Below are 27,337 nucleotides of genomic sequence, written 5' to 3' on the forward strand. Positions count from 1 at the left end.
AAGCAATTCATGTTCAAAAGATTGAGACATGTAATGTGTGTTGCAGTAAAGGAAGAATGCCATAAATACTTATGTAGAATTTTCACTTCCCCAAACAAGTCAACTTATGTTTATTTAGAAGGTGAGCAAGTGAAATCTTTTATCACAGTGAATTTCTACTTCCTCCTCTAACTTCCTTAAACAAGTCAACTGACGCATTGACCTCAGCACACCTGGAGATTGAGATAATCACTCATGACACCATATGTGCAATTTCGTACAGCGCTGTATCTTTGATCTTGGAAAAAATATTACTCAAGTTGATGAAAATATACAGGAGAAGATCCCACGTTTATTTACAGTCATGTATATGTAGAAAGTGAGCAAGTGAAATCTTGTGTAGCAGTGAACAAAATCTATAAGCAGTGTACGTAGGTGACATTTGTGTGGAGTTTCTGCATTAGCGCCCAAATATTCCCTTTTTCTTCTCTGTAGACAAAAAAGGCAGTGACAATAGTTAGCACCAAAAAATAGTCAACTTTGTCTAAAATGATATTACTTGCATTACTGAGCAGTTCATAAGAGAGTTGAAAGCCCAGCCCATGACCCTGGTCAGTAAAACTACATTTCCCAGACTCACCCTTCTCCTTAACCGTGTAGGTGGTCTCCATGCCAGCCATGATGTGATCTGTAACATGGCAGTGCAGAATCCACGTGCCCGGGTACTTTGGCCTCATGTCTACCGTCTGGAAGGTGCCAGGGAACAGCTCAAAGACATCTGTACGGTGGGTGCCACTCAGCTATGGAAGGAGTTAGAGGGCTCAAAATCATTGGTGTTGATCTCTGAGACTCGTGTGCAAAGCGAGTCTTGGGAAGTCTATAAGACTATCACATTATCGTGCTTTTGTTTGATTTTATTGTACCTTATAATCAAAGCTATGGCCATGGAAATGAGCTGTGTGGATGTCCACCTCGTTGCCCATACCCATCAGGTACCAGTACACTTTGTCTCCCACCTCCATGTCGAGGCCTTTCAGGTTACCGTAGACTAATCCATTGATCCCTGCAAGGAAATAATAGTGACACAAAAGTAGTTTTACTACTATCCGTAATCTAACCGTTTATAGTTTATCAGTTAAAACTTAAATCTTTAAAAGTTCTGTAAAATAAAAAATCTGTTATTTTATTGACCTCTGTATTATGCTATGCAGAGTTGAACTAAGGTCCCAGTATGGTAGTGGTGTTAACATTTCACCCACCGTGCTGGTAGTGGTGTTTCAACATTTCACCCACCGTGCATTTTGTTGCTCTCAATGAAATCCTCGTTGTCTTTCAGTTTGGCGCTGGGGCTTTTCACATATGCTTTAATGTTGTCGTCCAGGTACCAGGACTCATTCTCGTCCCACACCATAAAGAGCAGGGCAAACTCCTCAATCTCTTTCTTCAAGCCCAGCTTCCTCAACCAGCTACGTCTACATATCACCAGGGGTCCAATCAGTCCACTGTACATATCCTGGGGTAGAAGAATTCACCAGATTTATCGTCATGGTCTTTACTGAAAATGTGAGCTAGTCAACTGTCAGCTTGACAATAGTCTGCAATATTCATAAGTAGAAAACATGGAATTTAGTATTTGTCATAATGAGTCAATGGGGTCCAAATAAGGTTCACCTTGTTTACATCTACGGTGGAGTAATAAGCCCCAACACTGCACTCCTCCTGTTCTTTGGTGGGCCCAGCTGTATTTGGGATGTACCAGGTGTATGTGTTTGTCTCACCTAGAACAACACAAGTATTCCTTAATGTGACTGAATAGGTAGGAATCTATCAAATTACTGCTGTTATGATGTACACAAATTGGAATATGTCTGTAAGGAAATTCGCACACAATAACGTTTGTAGTGGGTTGTTAGTAACCTATTCATACTTTGTTATATAGTAGTTCAAGGTGATCTCACCTGGTTTAGTTGCAACAACATCAGGACTGTCAGTCTTCACTCCATGTGCATGTATTGAATAGGGTCTTCTGGCCATGTTCTTAAACACAACCTTTACCTTCTCCCCGACGTTGCCATGAATCATAGGGCCTTAGATCAACCATGAGAGAAAACACTCCACTCAAGTACTACTCAAAATAAAATGAAATGTCCTATCTTCATTGATAACATAACACATCTCTGAAGCCAGAATTTACCAAGAATTCCTAGGTGCTCTTCATCAGCAGTTCTCTCTTTCAACTTGGTGAATTTGTCATCAGTGTACTCCTTGTACACAACCTTCTTGTACTTGGAGCCGATAAATCCTGCTTCTTTGCCCAGGAAAGCGTTGCCTGGGCTGTTGAAAAGACATCAATTGCTTTCAGCTATATATGCAACTGACAGGCTGTTAGCATCTATACCACATAACCATTCCTGTTGTAAAATCAGTATTCAGTCTTCAGAGAAACCGTCCAATAAACTGAGTACAGTACAGTACCATAACATAAAATTAATGATTATTCTACATGTTAAAAATAACATTTAAGTGATTTAGGTTTAAACTGACTGAAGTGTTTTTTGGAACTATAGAAGTATACATTAGATTTTCAAGAAGAGATCAATCCTTGACATCAGAGACTATGCAGTATGATACTGAATATGATGATACTAAATATTACAATCCTCTTCTATAATATTTTCCCGCGCCTTTCAATTTCTGCCTGTCTGTTCCTTCATATGTTTCACCAGCAGAGGCTCCGTACCTGTTCTGGAGTCCCTTGTAAAGCTCTCCCTCCCAGGTGCGGCTGGGAGAGTAGTCCCAGTCCACCTCCACAGCAGCGATGTAGTATTTCGACTGTTGCATCATTAGCTCCGACTGCCGGTTCCAGATGCTGCACTTTTCCACCACGTAGTTGGCTCTCATACCGGCTTTGTAATGGTCAGCCGTCTTACACACCACCTCAAACTTTCCTGTAGTTATTTTACATGGACTCATAAATATACTCATGCAGATCATCATCATCATCATCATCATCATCATCTCACACACACACACACACACACACACACACACATACACAATGGTGCAAATACACATACTGTAGGATTTCATATTTCATTTTCATACACAACCAATCAACAATCAAGATGCTGCCATTACCCATGCTGTCTGGCTCCATCATAACTGTGTGTGAGATGTGGGGGAAGACGTTGAGGACGTCTCTCCTGGTGCCTCTGTAGATGAACCGGTTGCCCTGGAAATAGAGGCCGTGGATGTCAGTTGTTGAGCCCAGGCCAGAGAGATGCCACGACACCTTGTCTCCTTTGCACATGGTCAGTCCTGGCAGGTTACCATACAAATACCCATTGATGGCTGTTGAAGTAGGATCAAGAAAGTATAAGTCATTTTTCTATTTGGACATTTAAGGAATGTGTAAAGTAAATAAGTAAGTAATCTCCTCTTAGATGAGTGTTTAGTATCGAAAGTCAATAAGTAGGCAATATTTTTATGTGGGCATTCAATGACTGAGTATAAGTTATATTAAGGAAATGTGATAAATATTTAGAAATTGATGTTGCTACTGTGGAAAAGAACTCACAGTGCATTTTATTTGACTCCTCAAAATTTTCATCATGTTTTTTGACAGTATTGGGAGATTGTGAGAATAGTTTGATGTTTTCATCCAAATACCAGCTCAAATTCTCGTCGAAGATGCTGGCCAATAAGTGGAACTCTTTATCAACATTTTTCTGGAATGTAAGAGGTTGAAACAGCGTATTAACATTTCAGAATGTAGCTTTGGGGATTAATGCACATATAGCATACTGAATAAACCCTCTATATCATTAGTGTGTATGTTGGTGAAGCAAAATAGATAACAAAAGACGACAAACATGGTTAGCCATCTTGAATATTAGTTTACATATTTCACCTGTTTTCCAGACTTGAGGGCTTTGTGTTTGCACACTAGCAGAGGCCCCACCAGGCCAGAGTTGGTGTCTTTGACTGGATCTACTGCTGAGTAGTACAGGTAATTAATACAGTCAGCATCGTCGCCAGTGGGTCCCGCACCTTTGGGGATAACCCAGGTGTATGTGTAGGTGCTGCCTGGGCGGACCATGGCTGCAGGGGGAGGTGTCACATTTCCTAAGGAGAAAGGAAGAGAGGTGAACAAGGTATACTGAGTTACAACTTGTTGTATATGTAAGCTTGTTAGCGTTGAGTGCGCCCGATCATGCTCTGAAAGTATAAGGGACATTGCAATATGTTTTCATATGCTGTCAGATGATATATCATTTTAAAATGACATAGTCATACTGCAACGCTGCATATGCAACTCTGTTTTTAGTTTTCTGTCCTGCTCTGTCAGGGTGCTGCACCACTAGATGGCAGTATCATTGAAAAAAATCAGGTCCACGTCAGGCTCACATCATCTAAAAGGACAATGAACTGATGGGGACTTTGAACCTACATTTGTTTGTTTTTACAATACTAGAAATCCCCAATTTGCTTACATAAACAAGGTTATATAACTTGTGGAACACCAAGTCCAGAAATGATCCATGCAATGTGTTGAACTTACTTGGCAGTTTCTTGATTTCACGTAGCTTTTTGGCAGTGTACGACTCTGTCAGGATGATAAACAGCAGAAATCCAGTAAAGCATTCACTTCTATTGTAATGAATGAATTCCTTTTTAATTGTTTTGCATTGTTTGCCTTTAGTAGTCCTTTTTTACCTTCCAGAACGTTGTGGTAGAGTGTGCCATCCTCCTGTATCTCATACTGGACCCCATGGGGTTGGATGGTGTACGGCCGGGACGCTTTGTTTTTGAATGTTACCTTAATAGTGTCTTCCTCCTCTGCTCTGATCACAGGGCCTGAAAACATGAATAATGGGTTTGTTTTTGTTCATGATTTATTTCAATGATTTACTTACTCATCATTCAGTTACTTCTCAGTGTGGCATAACAGCTGAACAAAAAACAAAGTTTTAGAGTAACTAGATTGGAAAATGGAAAAGACCATTATGAAAGTAGCAATTTTACCAAGGATTCCTAGATGCTGCTCCTGCTCAGTTCTCTCCTTTTGTTTTGTGAACTTGTCATCTGTGTATTCCACATATCTCACTTTTTTGTATTTCCCTCCAATACGGTTATTAGCAGTCTCAAAGAAGGTTCCAGCATCACTGGAAGTAATTGCAGTTGTTTAGAGAGTGCTGTTCATTAAATATTTGACTCATGTAGGATGTTTATGAAATGATATTTTTGTTTTTGTTGTGTTGTTTTTATGGCATAAGTATTCAACAATATGTTACATTTGTAAAGCATTTTTAGAGGTACCCAAAGCACTATTAATAGTAGTTGTGCATCACTAAACATGACATACTCATCTGTTCTGAGAGGTGACCCATCCTGGGTTTTCTGTGTGGGCCCGTAGTCCCAGATGGACTCCTCAGCAGCTATATAGTACTGCCGAGTGTCACCATGAGGTCTGGGCTTGTGAACTTCAGGGAAGCATTTTTTAATCTCAAAAATGGCTTGCATGCCCTCTGCGAATAGAAATATTACGGGATGGAAGTTATAGATGTGTTGTTTTCTCTTTAAATAAAGAATGGGAACAGGACATTTAGGGGGGGGGGGGGTGGAAACAGTTTTCCATCGCATCTAAAGTCCATAACTTGCCTGCTTTTTGAATGTCCGTTATACATATTTGAGACGTGGACATGCCACTCTTCACAACGATAGAGTACCTACCTTTTCCATAGTCATTGACTTCATTGCCCATCAGCCACTGTCCAGGGTTGTCTGCCTCCATGATCACATTCACAAAGGATGCTGGGAAGAGGCTGATGGTGTCCACGTGGTGGCCAAGGTGGGTCAGTACCTGGCCGTGGAAGTGGATGGAGTGGACGTCCATCTCGTTGCCCATGCCCAGGAGGTGCCAGTGGATCTTGTTGCCCATGCACATGCTGAGGCCCGGCAGGTTGCCAAACATGTAGCCGTTAATCGCTGGACACGGAAAGAGCATTATGATGTTTGGTCCGATTTCAGGGCAAACATACTGGCAACAATGTTTTATGGATTATGGATTATTATTATGGAAAATGATGGATTCAATGCACAAATATAAGAGAATGTACAATAACACCATACTTCACAAGGTATTGTGTTGTGGAATTAGAACTATGTATCAAATGTGACATTGACATTGTGATCTGACAGGGTATGATTGAAGTGTAGGGCAACAAAACTGATCAAGCTGTGATATTGTTATCAACTTTTTAAAGGTTACAGACAATTGACATGAAGTGCATGTGTTTTTATGAAGTGGTCTTACAGGGTTTTCTATTGCTGTCTTGGAATTCCTCATCATCCTTGTTGACTTTGGCTGGGGCTGTGCAGTAGGCCTTTATGTTGTCATCCAGGTACCAGCTCAAGTTTTCATCAGAGACAGTAAACATTAATGTATACAGATAATCTGCATTCTTATCACCGTGGACATCCAGAGTACCTGAGGCAGAATGTATATACCTAAATAATATCACAGGCATAGTAATATGTAATCTGAATTTAGTATTTATCTTTTTAAAATCGATCATTTCAATATAAGGCTGTGTTATTTTCTAACACTGCAAAATGAAGACTTTACTGGGGTTCATGTTGTTGTACTTATAAGATCCCTATTGTTTTTTTATAGTTTAAAAGTGGATTTATTTAAAACTGGCTGTACCCTTTTTACAAATGACGATGGGTCCTAGGAGCCCTGAGGCAATATCCTTGGGGGCGCTGGTGTGAGAGTGGTAGACACGCGTCAGACAATTGGTGTCATCTTTGCCGGGGGCATGAGAGGGGTCCAGGGTCCAGATGTAGGTGTAGGATTTCCCTGGCGCTATTCCATCATCAGCCTTCTCACTTACGCCAGTGGTATCTGGGTACAGGGCACCTGAGGCAGAAATGGCATTTTTTTTCTTTAAGTGGAAGGGGAACGTTAAGACGGAATTTGTATTCATACTATAAACATGTGATTGTATTTTTGCATATATATATGAATATGCTCCTATGTACTGTATGTATTATACTTCTCTTTTTCTTGTGTTTGTTTTGTACATAAGAACATGACCTGTGACTGTTTACAGCTCTGGGTCATGGGTAAATATCAAACCTTACATAAACTATATTTTTTCTTCATATTATATGTCATATGTGCATAGTTGTGTATCATTACATTTCATATATCCATATTCTCAGATGACGGATTCTCAGAAATCATGTGAAAAAAGATTGAAAGTCTGTGACCCCTGCTGGCTAGGATAGCCGTGACCCCGAGTCACTCACCTTCGCTGGTTTTGTTATAAGCGAAGCCATGTGGGTGTATAGAGTAGGTTCTGGTGGCCATGTTCTTCAGGTGAACATAGACCACGTCCTCCTCCTCCGCGCTGATCAGGGGACCCATGAACCCAAGAAACTTGGGCTTCTCAATCTCCTGCCTGTAGGTGGCATCAGTATACTGAAAGTACACAGCTTTCTTGTAGGTGCGCCCGATCCGCGTCTCCCCCTTCTCCAGGTACTTGCGCACATTTCTGAAGGATTAAGAAATTTGAGAATAGAGCAGGAATGGTTATTGCAAGTTAGCAATGTGACAGACTGGCATACAACAGATATAGTTGGCAGGTGATAAAGATAATGACTTTTGTGAAGTGACTCCAATGTCTCGAGGTTTCCTCAAGATGTCCTAGTGATTATTTACTATCAGTCTTGGTGACAGAAACTCACTGGAATTCATAAAACTTCTACCCCATTTACTTCTGATATAACTCTAACAGTAACTCTTTCAATCACAGCCACATTATTGTCAGATGGCCCACTTGACTTTGCCATGGGTCAGATTATAGGTCAATCAGTATAACCAACTCTAAAGTGTGACAAGAGTTGTGCCATGGGTGACACTTTCATAAGAGTCCTGTCAAACAAAGTGTTACCCTAACTTGTGATAAGGATGAAGATTAAGGTCCTTCCACCCTCTTAAGCCACAATTCTTTTTTATTTAAACCACAAGACTTAACCTACATACATTTGAAAAGTATGTCACACTACCAGAAAGCATATATGGGCGCAATGCACATACTTTGGAACCTAATTAGGCTACAGATGTAATTGTTAAAAACTTACTCGTCCTCCTGGATGGTTTTGTTCTGAATCTGGTTAATCCCCGTGGGGGCGTAATCCCATTGAATCTCTTTAATTCCAATGAAATAATCCCTCCTGGCACCAGAGACGGAGACGACTCCCACTCCCAAAAGCAGCACCAGCGCTGTCCACTCCAGCCTCCCCATTTTGCCAAAATCCTCTCACCTGGAGCATGGCTTTTATAGATTGGCGGAGAGGCCGTTCTGCTGACCAATGGCTGGGGAGGGGGCGCGAGTGTTTGGAGACTACACCGCCCTGATCCTGAAATTTTGCCAAAGTCAAACCCGTGACCCTCTTTTCAGCCCTTATTTGCTGGAAAGCTCCCCCTTGCCTAACGCAAAAGCTTGTTGCAATCCCACATAAGACCTTTCACAGCCTTCACACAATGGTCCTGTGAACCATGGATTACTGTAATAGCAGTCACAAAGTCCAAGGCAGAAAAGATGCATTAACCTTAGCATTCTCAGCATTCATTAGTATATTTCAACAGCAGCTGCTTGATTATATTTTTATCACACTTCATTGACCGTTGGCCTGAAGACAATTTAAATTGATGGTTTTCAAAAGTTTGAAATACTTGAATGAATGCTTCATCACAAAGGACTTCGTTATGACAGTTTTTGTATGCTGTTTTTTTCTTTTTTTCAAAACAGCAGATAACACACTTGTCAACAAATTGATGCCAAAACTACTCTCAAAAGCCTGACCATTTTTACTGTTAAAAGTGTCACTCTGCACTCTGAGCACACTCTGTGCACTTTGCCAGCTGGGCCTGTTGTGTAAGATGAGACATTCCAAAACCGCATTGATTTTGCCTCATGCTGGGAAATTGTTTGAAAACACAGACTTTTTTAAACTCAAAGTCAGTTTGACATAAAATGGCAAGTAAGAATTTGTGTAATTTTTTACTTTTTTAACTATTTTGTTAGTTGTAGGCAAAGCTATTTAGTAGGTTGCTGGAATTCAAAGTTGACGGTTCATCATTTGAATTGTATGTAAAGACTGAAAATATTTATTTAATTGGACAGCATAAACATTATAAAAATATTGTACATTTCAACATGATATCTAACATCAAAATTTTAAAAATAAGTTACAATACATTTTTTGACTTTAAAAATGAGAAACAAGAATACAAAACAAACAGAATATCTTACAAAAAAGACTTGCTTGGATAAAATGATCTGTGGATATAACACAAGATAAATATGCTTCAGTTTGCCCTGGGGGGAAAACAGCATTTCCATGAAATTCATTCAGAAAACAGCATCTCCATGACATTCATTCAGAAAGACATCTACATTAATTCCTAATAAAATGAATTGGAGTGAATACCGAAAAAATACCACCCCTCTCTCAAACCAGAAGGGGATGACTGTGTAAGAGGCTGATAATTATTGAGAAGTCATCCATATACATCTCATTTGCATTTGGCCTTGATGTTGGCAAGTTCATCTGTGTTGGGGGGTAGGGAGATCCAAAAGTCCAAGAAACAGCTGGGATAAGAACTATGGATCATAAGCTTACAGGAGAACTCTGAGGAACAGAGAAGAGTGGCTCATTAAATCGTATGGATCCCCCACGGCCTCCACCTCCTCGGAGACCACGGCTGTCTCAGAGGGCGGTGGATTAATCTCAGACCTTTGCTCAGGCGTTGAGGCTGTACTCTTGCTTGTAGCAACAGGGTCGGCACACAGCGTTCACCACCCCGTTCACCAGCTGCAGAAACAAGATGATGAACTCCAGGACACTAAGACCCAGCAGGATGGATAGCAGGGTGACGTCCCATTCCACAATGTTTGCAGGCTGGATGCACATAGTCCAAGTATCCCTGTTGAGCAAGTAGCTGTGCAGGGAAAGAACAATCACACACATAAGCACACACAAACATACACACACACACACACACACACACACACACACACACACACACACACACACACACACACACACACACACACACACACACACACACACACACACACACACACACACACACACACACACACACACACACAGTATTTAATGTGAACAATTTAACAGATGTACAGAATCCCAGAGGTGTCATTGCACAATATTTTTTTGTGTATAACCAGAGAATGTGAACTCATTTTGCTAAATCGTGCTCTTATTTTACTAGACTGTGCTCTCAATTTAGTAAATTGTGTGCATAATTTACTGAATCATGAATATGGGCAGCCGTGGCCTACTGGTTAGCGCTTCGGACTTCGAACCCCGACCAGTAGGCACGGCTGAAGTGCCCTTGAGCAAGGCACCTAGCCCCTCACTGCTCCCGAAGCACCGCTGTTGTTGCAGGCAGCTCACTGCGACGGGTTTTGTGTGTGCTTCACCTCATTGTGTGTTCACTGTGTGCTGAGTGTGTTTCACTAATTCACGGATTGGGATAAATGCAGAGACCAAATTTCCCTCACGGGATCAAAAGACTATATATACTTACTTATACTTGAATCATGCACACATTTTACTAAATTGTGCTCTAATTTAATTTTTTTGTAAAAAATAAAATTAATTTAATAAAATAAAAGATAAAAAAAGGTGTGTATGATTTACTAAATTGTCCGCACGATTTACTAAACTGTGCTCTCATTTTGATCGCAAACGTTTTATGCACACAATCTAATAAAATGAGACCACGATTTAGTAAAATGAGAGCACATTCTCTCGATATACAAAAATATCTTGCAATATGCACACATACCTTCCATTGTCTTTCTCAAAAGGGTACAACCATCCCAGGTTGGTGAAGCAGTGGGGGCCCGTGAGCAAAGCCAAGGCCGACACCACAAAGCAATATCCCGAGCCAGCCAATCCGACGAGCGAGGCCAGCACTGAGCCGCACATCTGTGTCACAAGAAAACAAAAGCAGAGTGGAGGTCAGTCGGGATCAGCTGGGATCAACGCAGGCCCCAGGTTGCAAGACGCAGGAGGGCTACGGGTGGCCCGTGTAGCCCTGCACAGCCCTGTGTAGCCTTGTGCAGCTGAGGTTTCTTCACCAGAGAGGCTGGGTCGTGTGAGAGGGTTAGATGGAGGATCTAACTGGGGATAGACCCTTTCAACAATAAAAACAAAAACAATGCTTGAACATTCTATTTGGTTCCCAATCTACTTCCTCTGCATTCATATAACATATGGAATGTTAAAAAGGAAGTCTTGTGGGGCCAACTATGATGCTGATAATGGAACTCTCTTGAAAGGGTCAGACTCAGCAGCAGACATCACGGACGGGCATTATATTTTTTCAAGGGGGCCACAAATTGATCCACTGTTCACTGTTGCGGGAACTTTAATTGATCATGTTAGTTTAAGACAGGCCATTAATAGACACTGGGGCTTCAATGTCTAGACCCTACTTGTCTCCAATATCTATACTTGCCTACAATGCACCCATGTAACTTAACTGTATCTAAGCTACATGACCTAATATTGTATAATGATGTGGCCTGTGCGCAAGGATGGAGAGAGAAGGCGAGAGAGACTCAAATGTATGTTTAGAACTGAGATGCCAATGGAGATGGATTTTTGTTCAGGGACTATGGTGGAATTGTATGCAGAACAGTAGGGTCTCGGAAGTGGGGATGGTTGGTGCAGCCCAGCTCATTCAGGTAACTTCCAGGACGGGCCAGGGCCCTCATTCCCCCCCATGACGCGGGGACTGGATAGATACTGTAAGGTTCCAGTGGTTGTTCAACTTCAGTTTATAGTGCCTGCTCAATAAACAGACACCCATCCACATAGAGAGAGGCACACACACAGACATAGACACAGAAACACATTCACACACACCCACACACCCACACACACAGCATACACACATACACACATACACACGCACACACACACGCACACACACACACACACACACACACACACACAGAGAGAGGCACACACACAGACATAGACACAGAAACACATTCACACACACCCACACACCCACATACACAGCATACACACATACACACGCACACACACACGCACACACACACACACACACACACACACACACACACACACAAACACATTCACACACACCCACACACCCACATACACAGCATACACACATACACACGCACGCGGGCGCGGGCGCGCATGCACACACACACAAACACACACACACACACACGCACGCGGGCGCGCACACACTGAAGTAAATAACTACTACTCACAGCACAGCTCTCAGTGACACAGCTGGCAGCACATTTCCCCATGCTCAGGAATACAGCTGCAGGCAGGAAGACCTACAGAGAGAGAGAGAGAGAAAGATAGAGAGAGAGAGGGAGGGAGGGAAAGGCAGATGGGAGGCGAAAGGAAGAGAAACAATGGAAAACAGGAAGACATCACAAGGGTGAAAGACAAAACGCAGAAAAAAGGAGCATGGAAAGGCAGACACAGAAAGAGAAATAGAGGGGAGGGGAGGCAGAGAGAGAGAGAGAGAGAGAGAGAGAGAGAGAGAGAGAGGATGTTTAGGTCACAGTCCTTCCCACTTAGAAACTCACACTAACAGCCCAGTTTATGATCTCATCCAAAGGAAACACATCCATCACAAACATCCTCTCTCTGTGACACCAGTGTCATGAGACACTATCATGCTAGCTAGTGTTTCCACTATCTTCAGGGCCCTTCAACACAATGTTATGGTCAAATACCAAGAATCCTGGGTCAACTGTTTCTTTTCTTGAAAAATATGACTCTTTGTCATATTATACACATATGTGCGAGGTTTACACATTTACAATATTATTTAAAGTTGGAAAAAGTTCATAGAGAACTATCAAGGTAAATCCTTTAATAATCACACCGAAAAGTGAGAGTAATTTGTTAATGTTGATAAGTTAGCTAAGACATTCAGATTTACTTCACATTCAAGTGAAATTGTATCATTTGTAAGGACCTAGGCAGTAGACACAGTCTCCTCAGGGTTAACACATGAAAACACATGACTCTCTAAAAAAAAAAAAACATTGAAAGGGTCACTGATACTCAAAGATGCTCTCAATGAACTAAATGAACAGCCTAGTCCAGACAGCACAGTAAAACTAACCACTCACAGATCCAATTCTATCCTATGTGATAACACAGATAAAACAGTTGTCCACTCACCGCAACACCCCCTCCACCGACGCCCATGAAGAGCCACGGGTAGAAGGAGATACGTCCTTCCTCCACATAGTTGAGGGCCCCTCCGGGGAAAAACAACAGAATATTGGCCACAATGCAGCAGATCGCCAAGGGGATGAGCGCGAAGCCCATGGACCGGGCAAAACCGAAGGAGCACATCACTCTCGAGTGCGACGAAGAGAGAGAGCGAGAGCGAGTGAGAGGAGAGAAGAAAGGAGGAGAGGAGAGGAGAGAAGAAAGGGCCCTCTTAGGGTCTGTCCACTGCTGTAATCCAGGAAGGAAACTGCGAGGGCAGAGGAGAGTGTGCTAGGTTTTTAAGTGGACCCTCCACCTCCTGGGTCTCAGACTGAGGGACTAGGGATATGACGCAACAGGTTCCATTCTGGCCAGAGTGACCCCCACAGGCGGAAGAGGGGTGAGAGGCTCCAGTGTGACTCTTTCCACAGAGAGGAGAGAAGGGTGGGGACCGCAGGATTGAGAAAGAGAGAGGGAGGGAGGGAAAGAGAGAGAGAGGAACACGAGAGAGGGAGAAAAGGGGGGCTTTAGGGAGGGTAGAGTAAAAGAGAGGAAGCATTCAAGCAGAGAGAATGAATCCCCAGGGCAGGGTGACAGATCACAGAGCATGTGCTTTCCCACAAGCCCTCGGGGTTCTCACAAACACAGCATTTACATACTGTATAGCACCCTCACCCATCACTGCACTCTCACAACAAGCAGTGCAAGTTGCAGCCAATGTCTGGTCTCTGATTTACATTATACTTCGCTCTTATTATTTATCAGAAATATCTTTCACGTGACACTTATGGATTGTATGGTATTGCATTCCTTATGAACCTAATTCATACAAGGATCAGCTACAGTAATAGTAGAGACACACCCCCTCCAAAAGAACAGGTGCATACATGCATACTATGTCATGAGCATGCAATCAATCATAAATATTTTTTTTAAAGTATCTGAGTGGCATTTATTTTCAAAGCAACTTCAGTGTGTTATGACCATGATGAACCGATGAACATGGAATGGACACACTTCTCCGGCACAACAGAAGATGGCATCAGACTGTCAGTCATCACACACCGAACAGAGGTGTTTTCTCCAGCCTCTGCTGCACCTGTGTCCCAACAGATACTTTGTAATCTAACATGGGGTAATAAAGGTTGTAGTCGAACAAGCTCCATGTTCACTGTTTTATTGACAAACAGATTCGTATTCAGTGGAATGGAATGTCCAGAGGGCCTGGTTTGCTCAAGTGGCTGTGAGCCTGGATTACCCTCTGCAGTAAGCCGGCATAATTAAGAGAGGCCTGGCTAATGAGCAAAAAACTCTGCCCCGGCTGAATGGATTACGTAAGCCCCCCAAATGTTTATTCACTCTCCTTGAAAAATACAGCTGGCTTTCATTGTAATTGCTGACAAAAACGTATTTGGAAGAGGGGATTTGAACAACAGGCCTATGCCTGTGATCCATGGGAAAAAAGTCCATAATACGATAAAAAAAATTCACAGTACAATGCAGACAAGAGCAGGAGTCTTGATTGGGTGTTGTTTATATGCGACAGAATCCGACTTAAATGTAGATATAATGTGACTGACAGTGAGCAGGCTGAATGTCTGTATACCAATATGAAAAATGCAATAAAAATGACCTCATGAAATATTTGCTCTAGGTAAAACAGAACGGTTGAGTGGAAATATTAAGGGGATCTGAAAGTTCCACTCGCATGAATGCTTCTCCATGTGTGTGGCTCAAAGTTGAGAGTTGGGCGTTACCCCTTGCTGTCTATAAATAACAGAAGATAAAGTGTTTAGGGAGGGTACGCTTCTAGCCTGTAGTGTGTGTCTGTTGCAGGTCGCTGCCCCCTGTTAGAGCATCAGCATCACCATACCAGGGGCCAAGACTGACAGAAACGAAACACCCAGGGAGCGCCATTAGTCAACAGGGGACCTGGGTGAAGCTGATAAAGTGTTTGGAAATGATATGGTTTTCCAGCGGTTCAGTCCAAGCCTGGGCTTGGCTTTGTCTGCGTCGGTCAGGGAAAAAAAAAACGGAAGTATGAAAAGGAAAACTGGAGAATAGGAATGAGTCATAAGGGACGGGGACGGAAGGTTCCGGCGTTCCAGCCCCCATCCCTCTGACTTTTTCACAATTTGGGTACTCATAGTCGAATTCCAAAGTGTAGACTAATATTTAGCATGAGCCATTCAAATCAATAGTGATTTACATAGGTATATTTCAAGGGGATGTGGCTCAACAATACTACTTCAGGATTTTCTAGCAGACCACATCCTAAGACTATGAACGTCATTCAAGTCACTGGGGACTAACAAAAGAAAATTTAATAGGGAAAAAGTTGGTCATCCATAACAATATGTCCTTTCATCAGAGTTTAAATAAAAATCCCCATTCATGTAATCTGACAAGTACTGTATAGATGTGCATGAATTGGTTTATTTGTCTTCAGAGAGTCTTTCTTTTTAAATGTCATCTTAAAAATAGCAGGGAAGATTATGCATGGGTTCTTGAGAAATCGTGTCATTCAGAGATCCACAGAACCAACATTTGTTGTATGAAATCATGATCTATATTTCATTGTAGAAGTACATTTGACATATGGATCATTATACAATGTATTTAAAAATAACTTTAAAAAGTTTTACATAAAACTGTGTGATCACCACACAGAATACAAATTATCTGCCTTTTTTGTCTACTTAAACTTAATTTCTTTATCAGTTTATTTAGAGCTTTTATTTAAAATGTTATGATTCTTTTACAAAAGTGTCTGTAATTTAATGCATAACACTGCAGAGAAACTACACAGCCCATTCATTCATTATAAAGGTTGAAAATGCACACAGTTGGGTGCGGAGCATGGATGCACAGCACTGTACAGCATAGTGTTGGAGTACATGACCTCTCTGGAGTATAAACCCTCCAGGGTTAAGCCTCTCCATGTGAACGCAAATCTAGTAGCCCACGGCGCACCCGTCAGCCCTGGGGTCCGAGCCTGCCCAGAGCACCCTGGGAGCGGGGTCAGAGGGCTGGGCGGCAGGGTCCCACCAGGCTCCGACGCTGATGACCTGACCCCTGCCGAACTGCGCCCGGTCGTGGCCCGCCACTGGCCAGCGCAGCGCATGGCCCCGCCTCTTCAGCTCCTCGGCCACGCTCTCCTCCACGCCAGCCTCCACGCTCAGCTGCCAGTGCTGGGCTAAAAGACACACACACACGCACACACACACACATATAAACATGGGATACTGGGAATTACCGAGCATGCATTCTATAGAATATATTAGATATATACAAAAGATATTCATTCTACAGAATATATATCATATATACAGATATATTACACAGTATATTATATATAAAATATTAACTAGGGCTGATTAGAGAATATAGGACACACAGACTGTTAACTACAAGTAAGCAGATCACTTCTATATCAGTTTCATACAACACCCACACCAGACTGTCTTCTGCTCATGTGTACACAATATGAACTCAACTAACAGCTCAACAAACAACTCAACTACTGGGTGACAGAAATATCAACATGCTAAGGGTAAAATCCAGTGACTGGGCTACCTATGTCAAATCATGTCAACATATTACAAATAATGTCACATTATTAGAGACTGAAGGCCAACACAGTAAAATACAGTCCCTGCTGGAAACATGCCGCACTTCATAAGAATGAAAAAAAGGTCTAACAAAAATACTACAGGTAGTCCATCTGCTATGCTTGACGTGTCAGTGTATACCCCACAGATCATGCTGTAAACATAGATGCATCTGGATTAGTATGTGCACAGAGACCTCAGAAACAGTAAACAAGCTGGAGCATAAGTGTAAACACGGCTGTATGAGGCCTCTCAGCCTCTAATCAAATCTCCAAATCCGTATTACTGAGAACCCACAGACAAAACACAGTGTTGCAAGTCCCTTTAACCAGCACTATGCTTCAGGAGGACTTCCTGGTCTAGGGTAAAAAAACACATCACTGATAACATCTACCTTAGTATACAACAGATGCATGTCATGACCGTTTTTCACATGGTGTGACTCTTCCTTATATTTTTTACAGTAACTAGCTATCTCAGACATTAATCACGTGAGTTTGAGAAGCACCAAAGGGTTAATGCTACTCTGGCAGGGGACCGCGCTACACTCAGGGGACTCTGCCATGTGAGTAAGGGATTTGGAGTAGCCTATCTGCCCAGCGTCTGTCACAGGACCGGGCATGTGCACTGAAACAATGCCGATCAAACTCCCTCCACCACCCGCCCCGGACGACCGTTGGTCCGGTAGGGTTGATTCTTCTGGGTCAGGGCCAAAGCAGGACTTACAGGCTTCGTCATACTGGACACACACACGTGGGGCGTCCAAGGCCTGCTGGGGGTTCATCCCAAACTCCAGCATGTTGAGCAACACCTGCAGACATATCCAAGAGTTTGTTTAAGGGTTTACCGAGTCCTAGCTGCTTTGCTGATATACGAACCAGAGGCCAATGTAGCATATTTAGTATGCTTATGTAGAGCTAAAACAGAGGTCTATGTTTTAGCCTGTGTGAATAAAAAATAATTGAATATAAAAGCAGCAACACATGAGCAGCCTAATGTAACAAGACTGTTAGCTTATAGCAGAGATGCTAACGGTCTAATCTGATTCAATGAGCTGGAGCTAAAAGTGCTACTGTAAGACTCCGAGAACCGCTGGATGAACTGGGGAAAGGTAAAACTCAATTGTTTAACTCGAGGGGAGGTGGAAAATGAGTGTATTTCCCCAAATGGTGGAGTATCACTTTAAAGCTACTCCTGTTTATTAGGGAAAATTGGGTTCCCCCTCAATCACTTGGTGCCCCAATCACAGCGCATGATGAGTGTGGTGGAAGCAGTGGCACTCCGGGTTCATATTGTTGCAAATTAGTATAGGAGCAAAATAAAAAGTTATATTGGTCATTACTGAAGAGTAAGAATGAATAACTGGCATGAATTCAGACGATATAGCTCAGAATGTACCCTAGTGAGACACACATGCTGTCATGCCTAATCTTTCCAATGTGCTGTATTCTTCATTGCACCTGCAATTCATGCAAATATGGTGGAAAACATGTCATGGAAAAAACAAACACTCTCACCAGCGAGGCACTATCTAGTGCCACATTTAGATAAAGATGCTTAGCAAACCTGTACTACCACATGGTATACAGCTTGCAGTTATAGGACAATGTCCAGTACTACTGTATTTGAGATATTGTAAAGAACCTTCATATACATCTGCTTTTCTCTGCAGAACTGGAACACGTGCAGTGACACGTGACACCATGTCTTTCTGCACATTCTGTTATTTTCACAGATAATTAACATTTATTTTATTTAATTTCTTCTATGCTTTTAACAGTATATGGGGGGGGGGGGGCACTTGCTTTATTCTCTATCAACTAGGCTGCCTATCAAAAAAGTAGCGTGACTCATTCTGCAGCGCCACCCGCTGGAAGAAAGCCAGAGCTGCGCCCCTGCACCTGAACATGCCCCTGGGGCTGCATGAAGGCTCCCATCACCCCAAACGAGCAGAGCAGTCTGTTGGAGCTGGCCTCCGTCAGCAGGGCTGGGATAATGGTCTGGTAGGGCCTCTTCTCAGGGCCTATGCAGTTGGCGTGATTGGCATCCAGGGAGAAGTGAGCGCCTCTGTTCTACAAACGGAAAAGGAGGAGGAGGGGCAGGGGTGGAGAGTGGTCATTGAGGGGGAGGGGGGAGGTCACTGGAGGACTGGACAACTGGCAATATTTCATGTTGAGAAAACAGGAAGTGGCCCCACACCACAGTGTTATACTCTTTTGCATGCTTGCTGGGCGTCCTCTTTAAGAGATGGTAACAACAATCACTTCCATTTCAAGATTTGGCTGTATTCTGTGGGGTTCATTTAATGGATTTACTACAGCTATGTGCCTTGTGAAAACAGTTACACAAAATAAACAAAGAAGTCATTCAAATGCCAAAATTGATACAAAATGTTAATGACCAGCCAGGGTTGTTAAACATTAACTATGAAAGGGAAGCCCAATGAATACACCAATAAAGGTACATCCTTGTCAAAGACTGTGAACATCTGTTACAGGATCACATGATCCGTTAAAAAACAACATCAAATGTATCCCTCAATTTATTCTCTCCCAACCCAAAACACTATAAATACTAACTATACAGCCTCAGCCAGACTGGGTGAGTGGGGACTTACTTGGAGAGAAAACCCACAGCTTTTGGGCACCAGCCCCGTCCCAAAGCCCATGTAGTTGCTGTTGACGAAGGAGCAGGCGTTGCCTTCAGCGTCCACTACAGAGAAATACACCGTTTCACTTCCTCTGGGGGTCCCTGGCTCTTTACCAGTCCTGGCTCTGAGGAGGTACACATATGAGGGCTTTCAATGAGTTGATCAGAGATCCCATTGAAGTTTTTGAATAGGCTTTCTGTCAGGCACTAATATTTCCCTAAAGTGGTATAATTTCAGTTCCCAGGGATATGCCAGAATGATTTCCTGTGGTCATGTATTAGAGAATATTAAATATGGGCCATAATATGAATTTTATTTTATCACTGTAACCTTCCCGAGAATGCAGGCCTTCAAACCGCACTGAAATATTTTCGATGGCAAAGTTGGCAGAAAGAATGAGGCTGGGAAACCTCAGAGTCTAAAGTCTACTGTTTATGACCGATCAATAAAAATCCCCCTCATCTCTCTCTCTCTCTCTCTCTCTCTCTCCCTCTCTCTCTCTTTCACACACAGACAGTAAGGGTTCAGGAGGGTTGGGTGGAGGGTGTGTGTGATGGTGGTTCCTCTGCCTGGGGAGGGGTTAGGTAAACAGTCATATCTAAAGTAAGCACACTGTGCCCGACACTGACTGGTACTAGGCTCTGGAGAGTATTTGCAAGGTGGGACTGACGCTAAGCTGCACCTCATGTGCTGGAGGTGTTTTCTAGAGATCTCATGTGCGGAGTACACTCCTCTCAGATATCTTACTCATTAATGGGAGGGTAATAATCATTTACCTTTTATACTACACTCACTTCTTTGAAATGAAAAGGGGTGGCCAATCTCAACCACCGACCTAAAGGTGCATCTGTGATGTTTTAGTACTGATCAAACAAGAACACACCCTCCAATAAAGTGATGATGGGCTTCTATTAATCACAAAGCTTTATCAGGGGTGTCCCTGCTTGCTTTCTAATGGCTTTGCGTTTTTACGATACGTGCCACCCACTTGCTTATCATGAAAACCTCTAATGTTGAATTCATGCCTGGAGAGCCACTCAGTTGGCCACAGCACCTGTCCATCTGAATGAGCCGGGCACGTTGCTGACTGTAGTCTTTGGCCAGTAGTCCCTCCAGAGGTACGTTTGCCTGGGCAGGGTCTGCATTGAAGTGGGTGGTGTCTGCCAGGCTCAGCTTGAAGGCCTCCACTAGAAGGTGGAGGTAGTCTGCACTGTTGTGATCCATTCCTGTGTGTGAGCAGGCCATCATTTTACTCTCTTCTCAAATTCAAACCTTATATTGGATACCAAAACTTTGTTTCTCAGATGATATGTTTCTCGGCATAACTACAATATAATAGACCTCTATAGAGGTTTCTATTTCTTCATATCACACAATCAGAAATGGGCATATTGTGATGGCATATTTCAAAGTAGCACCTTTTAGAGGAAAATTTTCCAAAATATTAAGGGCAATAAGAGCTGCCATCCCTTGTCCATTTGGCGGAACCTCCCAAAGTCTCACTGTCTGACAAAATGGTGAGCAAGCAATAGTATGTAAACACAGAAAAAAGCCAATTAACATTTTATCAAATTTAAATACATACATTTTATATAAAATATAGTAATACATACATTACAATATAATCAGATAATATATTCACACATATGAAATTAAATCTAAGACTACTCATTCACTAAATGTGTCCAATACATGTAAACAAACACATGAGCAGTCAATGCTACTTGACATGATTGATGCAAAGCTAATCTGATGTGATTATAAGCATGTGAGTGGGGTGTAAAAATGAGGCGAAGCCAAGCGAAGCCCCTGGGCAGCAGGTGTACCTTGTACTCGGTGGAGATGGGCGTGATCTGCGTGCTGGTGTGGTTCTTGAGGTCCTCTAGGCTCATTACACCACCGTTCTCTCGGACCACCTCCACTATGGCCTCTGCTATCCGGCCTTCATAGAAACCAGCTTTCCCGCGGCGGGCAATCTCCTACGCATTCGTCAGAATGCAAAGATACTGTACAGTCAAAGCAAAACCTTTGCGTGGGAAAGAAGCCATACTGTTCTTTGTACAGACATGGACAAAAGCAATGCAAACACACCTGTGCAGAATTCCCTCTATGTCCTCATGCCTGAATACAAACATTTATTTCTGCACGTACTCTACATCTTATATAAATGTACATATGTATGTTGTTTAAATTATCCCTGCTGTGATACCATAAAGGAGTCTCTGTATATTATGCAAACTCTCCCCTGACAACACTGGAGCCACTGTCTGTATTGATCGGTAACATTATCTCCAAGGGCTGCAGGGTTGGCTATTACAACTGCCATGCATCATTTGTGACTGACGTTGAAAGCAAAGCCTCCATAGAAGCTCATGGTAAATGAATTAGGGAACAGGTGCCATAGAAACCGATAACTAATCCTCTGAGTAACAGACTGTTTGTTTTATCATGCATGGGTCACAAGCATTGATTTCCATTCTTTGAGATAACTCAGAATTCGCCTAACTCTGGGCCAGGCCTGCTCCATAAGATAGAGTGCTGTACAAATAAAGCATAGCTTTTTGAAAATGAGACTTGGATACATTGGATATGTATACCACCAGAAACCAGCCAGACATCTTGAAAGGTCTTCGTTTGTTGTTTTGTTTAGCTTTTTTCTTACAGCAGGGCTACACTAGGTCCGCAACGTGAAGTTCTCTGTTCGCAGTCTAGACTGGTCTAATTTTTACAAACGTACGTGCTGCTATCACATCTGGTGTAGCCAGTTACACTGGATTACAGAGGAAGCAGCATACACAATGCGAACGGAACACTTTAGTTCACTTCATGTGTCCAGTGTAGCCTCCCTGTTAGACACAATGACCTACGGTATGGCACCTACTGTCAAAATGTGTCACATAATATGGGAGGGTGGCTTATTCCAGAAATGTCTCCTGAAAGCTCAGGATCTATTTATAATAGACTGGACCAGCTTAAATATTAGTACTTTGCAGGAAGTAGCATGCCATCAACTTGTCACAACCTACCATCAACATATACAAATATTATTCCTAAATTATGGCGTAATGCCACTGCAACTACATATCATCATGTCACTCTAAAGATGCAAGAGAGGAGAATGAGAATGTGCTACTTTTTTTAGCAGTCCAATTTAACACAAAGTGTATTATTTTGTAAACACCAAGGCAGTATAATAATCATACTCAGGTAGTCCTTTCGAACAGGAGCCTTAAAAGTGATAATACAATACGTGGGCTAACTTCATTAACAATATCGGTGGGCAATAACATGAAGAGGTTCCTTTCTAATGCTCTGATAGGATGACCTTGACAGGTTGCCCACTGATGATCTACATTCTCCAGATAAAAAAATGTGGACTAATAGCATTCAAAAGTGAATAATATTGGGGTTGCTATGGCGCCTGAGGTTGCGGCGTCCGAGCCACATTCTGGTCCATGTACCGGGGTTTAAATCTGACCCGCAGTTATTTCCCAATCTCACCAAATCTCTCTTCCATTCACTTCCTGTCACTCTTTTACTGTCCTAACTGAGGCCAAAAAAATTACTTAAAATATACAAAAAAATACACTTAAATGACCTCAAGTAAGAGGTCATTCAATGTATCCATCTAACTATGGGTACTACATAAACTTTTTTTACAATACAATAAAATACAATAAAAAACGTAAAGTTTTTTATTGTATTTTATAATTCATACAAGCAACAAACAGAAATACATCTAAGACAACAAATAAGACAACATACAACATTACAACCACATTCACCCCCCCCCCCCTCTTCCCAGGTCTTGTTCCCCCCGCCCCAGCCCAAAAAGAAAGACAATCGGTTAACTGGTACTACACAAACTTATTGGTTTTGTAATGACAACCAACTCAACGTTACCTGGAAGGTGTGAGCCAGACCTAGATTGGTGACCACCTGGCCATGTTTGGGTGGCTGGTTGTTGGGGAGGAAGTGCCCACCCAGTTCCCTGCCAGCGTCCCTCATCGCCTTTGTCCACTTGGCCCAGTGGTATGCTGTGACCTCGGCAACTGGGAATCCCCCCATGGCCAAATCACATGCTGGCTCCAGGATATCAGCCAGAGAGAGCTACCGGATTTAACACACAGACCAAAAAACTCATATCACTTCCTAAGTGACCCACCCAAAGGTACTCGGATACATGAATAATTTTGTATAGAATTCTTTGAATTTTTTCATAAAAGAGCACACCATGACATCATATTCCACTGAGTGCTGTGTGTAGACCTTTCAGCTAATACATTTTTCACATAATGATCATATGAAAATATATCTACTACTGTTTAGTCTACTCTTTCTATCATGAACTACAGGGGCTTCATGGAGAAGTGCTAGGAAGCTGTTACAACAAAGGTTACACAGCTACCAAGCGGGAAGGGGAAACAAACAAAAATGGCACAATGTCATATCCATTTCTGGAGATGGAGCAATGCAGGGAAATGAGTCAGACCAAAGAGTAAATAAACCTAAAAATAAAGGGTTATTACACAGCAAGGCACTCTCATTTGTCCTTGCTGAGGAGGGGTGTTTCATTCAAACACAAGCATTCCATTGGTGACCACTCCAGGAAGACAGCACGTTCTTTATCGCAAACGTGGCCATGGATTTGAACGCACTCGGGAGGAGACCTTCCTATGTCAAATTAAACCATTGTCACCCCGAGTGCATCCACAGGTCCAATCCACAGGTCCAATCACAGCATTGTGTACACCCTATAAGAGCTTCAGGATGTCCAACAACCTGTCACAGCCTATTAAAGCTGCAGTTGGCAAGTCTGACAGATTTAGGGGACTTAGCCAAAATTTTGAACGTTTACAACTCTCATGCCCCTCCCCCACTACCACCGAGCACCCTCTCATTGAGTTTGTGCTCGTCAGTGCGCACCAGACTGCACTAGACTGTGATTGACAGTCAGATCTCACACAGCCCTGCTCTGATTGAACCAGAAAAACCAGGAGCTGTGGATTTTTGCAAAACAAATTACAGGCTCTAGGTTGAGGAAGAAGTGCGTGTTTTTTTAAAACCGGCTGATTTATGTTGTTCTGTCGAAGCATAGTGTCGGTTTCAGTAAATATGATCAAAAACATCTTGCCAACTGCAGCTTTAAGTGAAAGTGTAAAAACACACACACTCCATATACCCCCTCAGCACACACCCTAACGTTTTACTGTGTGGTAGAACACAGAAACACCCATAAAGGGTTGTCGAAATATATTAGTCACACTTTGTATCTGAAAAGATAGGTAGTATCAGTACGTATATCTAGGAATCAACATTCTCTGACATAACAGTGGGTGTTGCACTGCAGACAGGGTACAAAGTTTTGGGTTGAAGAATCTATATGATGATGAATTACATGTCCTCTTTCACCCGCACCCTGTAAAAAACCCCATTGCTAATTGAACAAAAATAGTATGATAAATTTACCTGAATAATGTTTTCACTTACAGTGGTTTCAGAAAAGTCCCATGCTTGTTTTTTGTTTAGAATTACTAACACCATGCCTTTTAGAAAGGGGTTTTGTGATAAACAAAAAAAAGAGAAGCAGGTAATGTACAGATGTAATAAATAGAGACAGAGGTACCTTTTTGCTCCCAAAGTGCTGGATGGTGTCACACCAGCATGCCGCAGCTCCAGGGACGGTGATGTTTAATGCGTGGAAGGCCGGAGGTGGGCTGCCCTTCCTGAAGCCCCTGCTCTGCATCAGCTCCAGACTCTGGGCCTTGGGTGAGCGGCCACTGCAGACAGAGGTCATGTCACCATATGAAGTTGTGCTGTGTGCATGATGATCATGAACGGGAACATAAAAGTTTGTTGATGCTAAAATGCAATAGTGGGTAATTGTGCTTCAACTTGTTCAGACAATTTGATTGTGGATTTATGTAAGTGTGCATAAGATTAAATGCACATGTCATAGCCTAGCCTACAGAAAGAGAGAATGGATTCCCTGTTCCCCATTCATATCAAACAATACAGTCACTGTCAAGGGGCCTTCTTATGCCTCTTACCTTCCATTCAGTCCATGCACATGTCCAGTTTGTGCATCAAAGTACAGGCAAAAGCAGTCCCCTCCTAAACCAGTGCTACAGGGTTCTATCACATTCAAAGCAGCAGCTACAGCAACAGCAGCATCTGCAGCGTTACCACCTTTTTTGAGGATGTCTGCAGGGATAAAACGTTGAGATTATTAAACATAAAATGTATCAAACATAACTGTATTATTGTGCTTATAAATAGCCTACTGTATACACCTCAACAGAGAAGTTTACATAAACTTGTTTGACATGCCAATGTCGTTTTACAAGACTAGAATAGAATAGGCTATTTTACGAGAGTAACTTTGGACAAGAGGAAGTGTGCGGTCTTGTATGTTATTGTGTGAAAGGGAACACTGACCCATCCCGATGACAGACGCCAGCGACTGACTGGAAGCAACACAGCCATGTAAACAAACCACAGGTGACCGGCGGGAGGTAAAAGGCAGTTCGGGCAACATCTTCCTTAACAAAATGTGCACATCACTTGGTGTGGTTACAGGCACTCGAAGAGCACGTCCTGATGTAGGCTATCCACCAATGGTCTTTCACAACTTAAACTCTAGCGCGCGCGGTCGCGGACATAGGCTAACAATGCTTTGCCGATGTAAGTCAATGGTAGTACACATACTAAGTTAATGGTAAAACTTCATGGCAAACATATTCCGTAAAAACTTTACACTTTGAAGAAATTTCCTTTCTCTGTTATCGATTGCTTATGGCAGGATGATAAATCGAACACGTATGGAATCGATTTTCCAACCCAGTGGCCTTCATTCATTTACAGTTTATGGTAGGCCTACAAGATAAAAAAAAAAATATATATGATTTGGTTGTTGACTAATGAAATTATCATTCTTTAAGAATAAACTAAACAAACGAAACATTAAATATTTTGATGTTAATTATTCTCAACCAGCTCACCTTGTTTTCCCGTGTGTAAATTGTCTTCTAAATAGTTACTTAAATAACCGTCATAAAGGGCAAGGTTAGACCACAGTAGTCCTAGGCTACTATTGATCACAAATTGAAAGTTGTGTGGTAAGGCTATATGTGCACAAGGAAAGAAATAAATTATGCAATATTTTTGCATTTACTGCAAGTGGGGGTAGGCTACTAGCCTACTTTGATATAGCCAACAGTAGGGCCTATCTATGAATTTAAAGTCACTGTATGTGTTTTACATCTTTGATTGTGGTAGCCTGAAATTTCACAGTAGCCAGGATTGTAACCCCACACACTCACTTGGTGTAAACCCCCACACTCACATAAGGCGGAGGAGGTAAATTAGGAGGATTCCAAGGGTTTCTTGGTGTTTTAAGCCCCCAACGTTGTCTTCAAGGCAGCGCTCCCTAGAAGGCGCTAGGGTTAGGCATGGGTAGCGCTGCCTGGAAGACGATATTGGGGGCTCAAAACACCACTGAGCATTCCAAGGGCCCTACACTGACAGGGGGCCATCATATCACATTATTATTGGGGGTGGCAATATTATATTATCTTTCAAGGTGCTGCTGGCAGGATGCGATGAGGAGTCTTCCGCCCTCCCTCTGCCCACAGATGACAGCACACACACACACACACACCGACAGAGACACACAGTTCTCATTTATTATATGTACAACTGTTAAGATTATTAAGTGTCCATAGAAATATCTGGTGTTTTTACTATTTTCACCTGATCAGACAGACATACAATCATTACA

The 27,337-nt window shown here is 42.4% G+C and overlaps 3 protein-coding genes across 5 annotated transcripts; all 3 read right to left on the reverse strand.

Moving 5' to 3' along the window:
• Positions 1 to 268: 268 nt before the first annotated feature.
• Positions 269 to 8,291, reverse strand: cp (ceruloplasmin). Of its 2 annotated transcripts, XM_076277647.1 has the most exons (20): positions 8,128 to 8,291; positions 7,294 to 7,538; positions 6,689 to 6,901; positions 6,296 to 6,469; positions 5,713 to 5,967; positions 5,345 to 5,507; positions 5,005 to 5,144; positions 4,696 to 4,836; positions 4,541 to 4,585; positions 3,890 to 4,104; positions 3,557 to 3,707; positions 3,118 to 3,330; positions 2,720 to 2,927; positions 2,174 to 2,313; positions 1,938 to 2,066; positions 1,651 to 1,757; positions 1,273 to 1,492; positions 903 to 1,042; positions 620 to 779; positions 269 to 468 (listed from the first exon to the last, which is right to left on the reverse strand). In XM_076277647.1, exons 1-20 carry the CDS (start codon positions 8,289 to 8,291, stop codon positions 440 to 442), a joined length of 3,252 nt encoding a protein of 1,083 aa, XP_076133762.1. In that variant the 3' UTR covers positions 269 to 439. The 2 variants fall into 2 exon arrangements, with proteins under 2 accessions (XP_076133762.1, XP_076133763.1); XM_076277648.1 differs by lacking the exons at positions 1,938 to 2,066; positions 8,128 to 8,291 and having other exon boundaries at positions 7,294 to 7,532.
• Positions 8,292 to 9,134: 843 nt separating this feature from the next.
• On the reverse strand, positions 9,135 to 13,758 carry tm4sf18 (transmembrane 4 L six family member 18). The gene is made up of 4 exons (XM_076277649.1): positions 13,264 to 13,758; positions 12,330 to 12,401; positions 10,865 to 11,007; positions 9,135 to 9,991 (listed from the first exon to the last, which is right to left on the reverse strand). Exons 1-4 carry the CDS (start codon positions 13,438 to 13,440, stop codon positions 9,793 to 9,795), a joined length of 591 nt encoding a protein of 196 aa, XP_076133764.1. The 5' UTR covers positions 13,441 to 13,758; the 3' UTR covers positions 9,135 to 9,792.
• Positions 13,759 to 15,731: 1,973 nt separating this feature from the next.
• On the reverse strand, positions 15,732 to 26,296 carry LOC143117236 (glutathione hydrolase-like YwrD proenzyme). Of its 2 annotated transcripts, none has more exons than XM_076278824.1 (11): positions 25,996 to 26,296; positions 25,608 to 25,761; positions 25,184 to 25,337; positions 23,461 to 23,667; positions 21,384 to 21,536; positions 20,976 to 21,063; positions 20,612 to 20,783; positions 19,525 to 19,681; positions 18,809 to 18,979; positions 17,634 to 17,718; positions 15,732 to 16,492 (listed from the first exon to the last, which is right to left on the reverse strand). In XM_076278824.1, exons 1-11 carry the CDS (start codon positions 26,093 to 26,095, stop codon positions 16,251 to 16,253), a joined length of 1,683 nt encoding a protein of 560 aa, XP_076134939.1. In that variant the 5' UTR covers positions 26,096 to 26,296; the 3' UTR covers positions 15,732 to 16,250. The 2 variants fall into 2 exon arrangements, with proteins under 2 accessions (XP_076134939.1, XP_076134938.1); XM_076278823.1 differs by having other exon boundaries at positions 25,184 to 25,373.
• Between the last annotated feature and the right edge of the window lie 1,041 nt (positions 26,297 to 27,337).

The sequence above is a fragment of the Alosa pseudoharengus genome, unplaced genomic scaffold, assembly GCF_046254945.1.
Source record: "Alosa pseudoharengus isolate Yale_2024_CS ecotype anadromous, Long Island Sound unplaced genomic scaffold, YU_APseudo_1.1 YU_APseudo_1.1_scf_11, whole genome shotgun sequence".
Lineage (NCBI taxonomy): Eukaryota > Metazoa > Chordata > Actinopteri > Clupeiformes > Clupeidae > Alosa > Alosa pseudoharengus.

Excerpts from the sequence above, each read along its gene's own strand:
- cp (XM_076277647.1), bottom strand. The coding sequence starts at position 8,291 with ATGGGGAGGCTGGAGTGGACAGCGCTGGTGCTGCTTTTGGGAGTGGGA. Across the intron at positions 4,837-5,004 it reads GCAGCATCTAGGAATCCTTG|GCCCTGTGATCAGAGCAGAG; the intron begins GTAAAATTGCTA and ends TCATGTTTTCAG. Across the intron at positions 2,067-2,173 it reads AGAGCACCTAGGAATTCTTG|GCCCTATGATTCATGGCAAC; the intron begins GTAAATTCTGGC and ends GGTTGATCTAAG.
- tm4sf18 (XM_076277649.1), bottom strand. The coding sequence starts at position 13,440 with ATGTGCTCCTTCGGTTTTGCCCGGTCCATGGGCTTCGCGCTCATCCCC. Across the intron at positions 12,402-13,263 it reads TCGGTGGAGGGGGTGTTGCG|GTCTTCCTGCCTGCAGCTGT; the intron begins GTGAGTGGACAA and ends CTCTCTCTGTAG. Across the intron at positions 11,008-12,329 it reads GTGTCACTGAGAGCTGTGCT|ATGTGCGGCTCAGTGCTGGC; the intron begins GTGAGTAGTAGT and ends CTTGTGACACAG.
- LOC143117236 (XM_076278823.1), bottom strand. The coding sequence starts at position 26,095 with ATGTTGCCCGAACTGCCTTTTACCTCCCGCCGGTCACCTGTGGTTTGT. Across the intron at positions 25,374-25,607 it reads GTGCATGGACTGAATGGAAG|CACAACTTCATATGGTGACA; the intron begins GTAAGAGGCATA and ends TCATGCACACAG. Across the intron at positions 23,668-25,183 it reads AGCACTTTGGGAGCAAAAAG|CTCTCTCTGGCTGATATCCT; the intron begins GTACCTCTGTCT and ends TAAATCCGGTAG.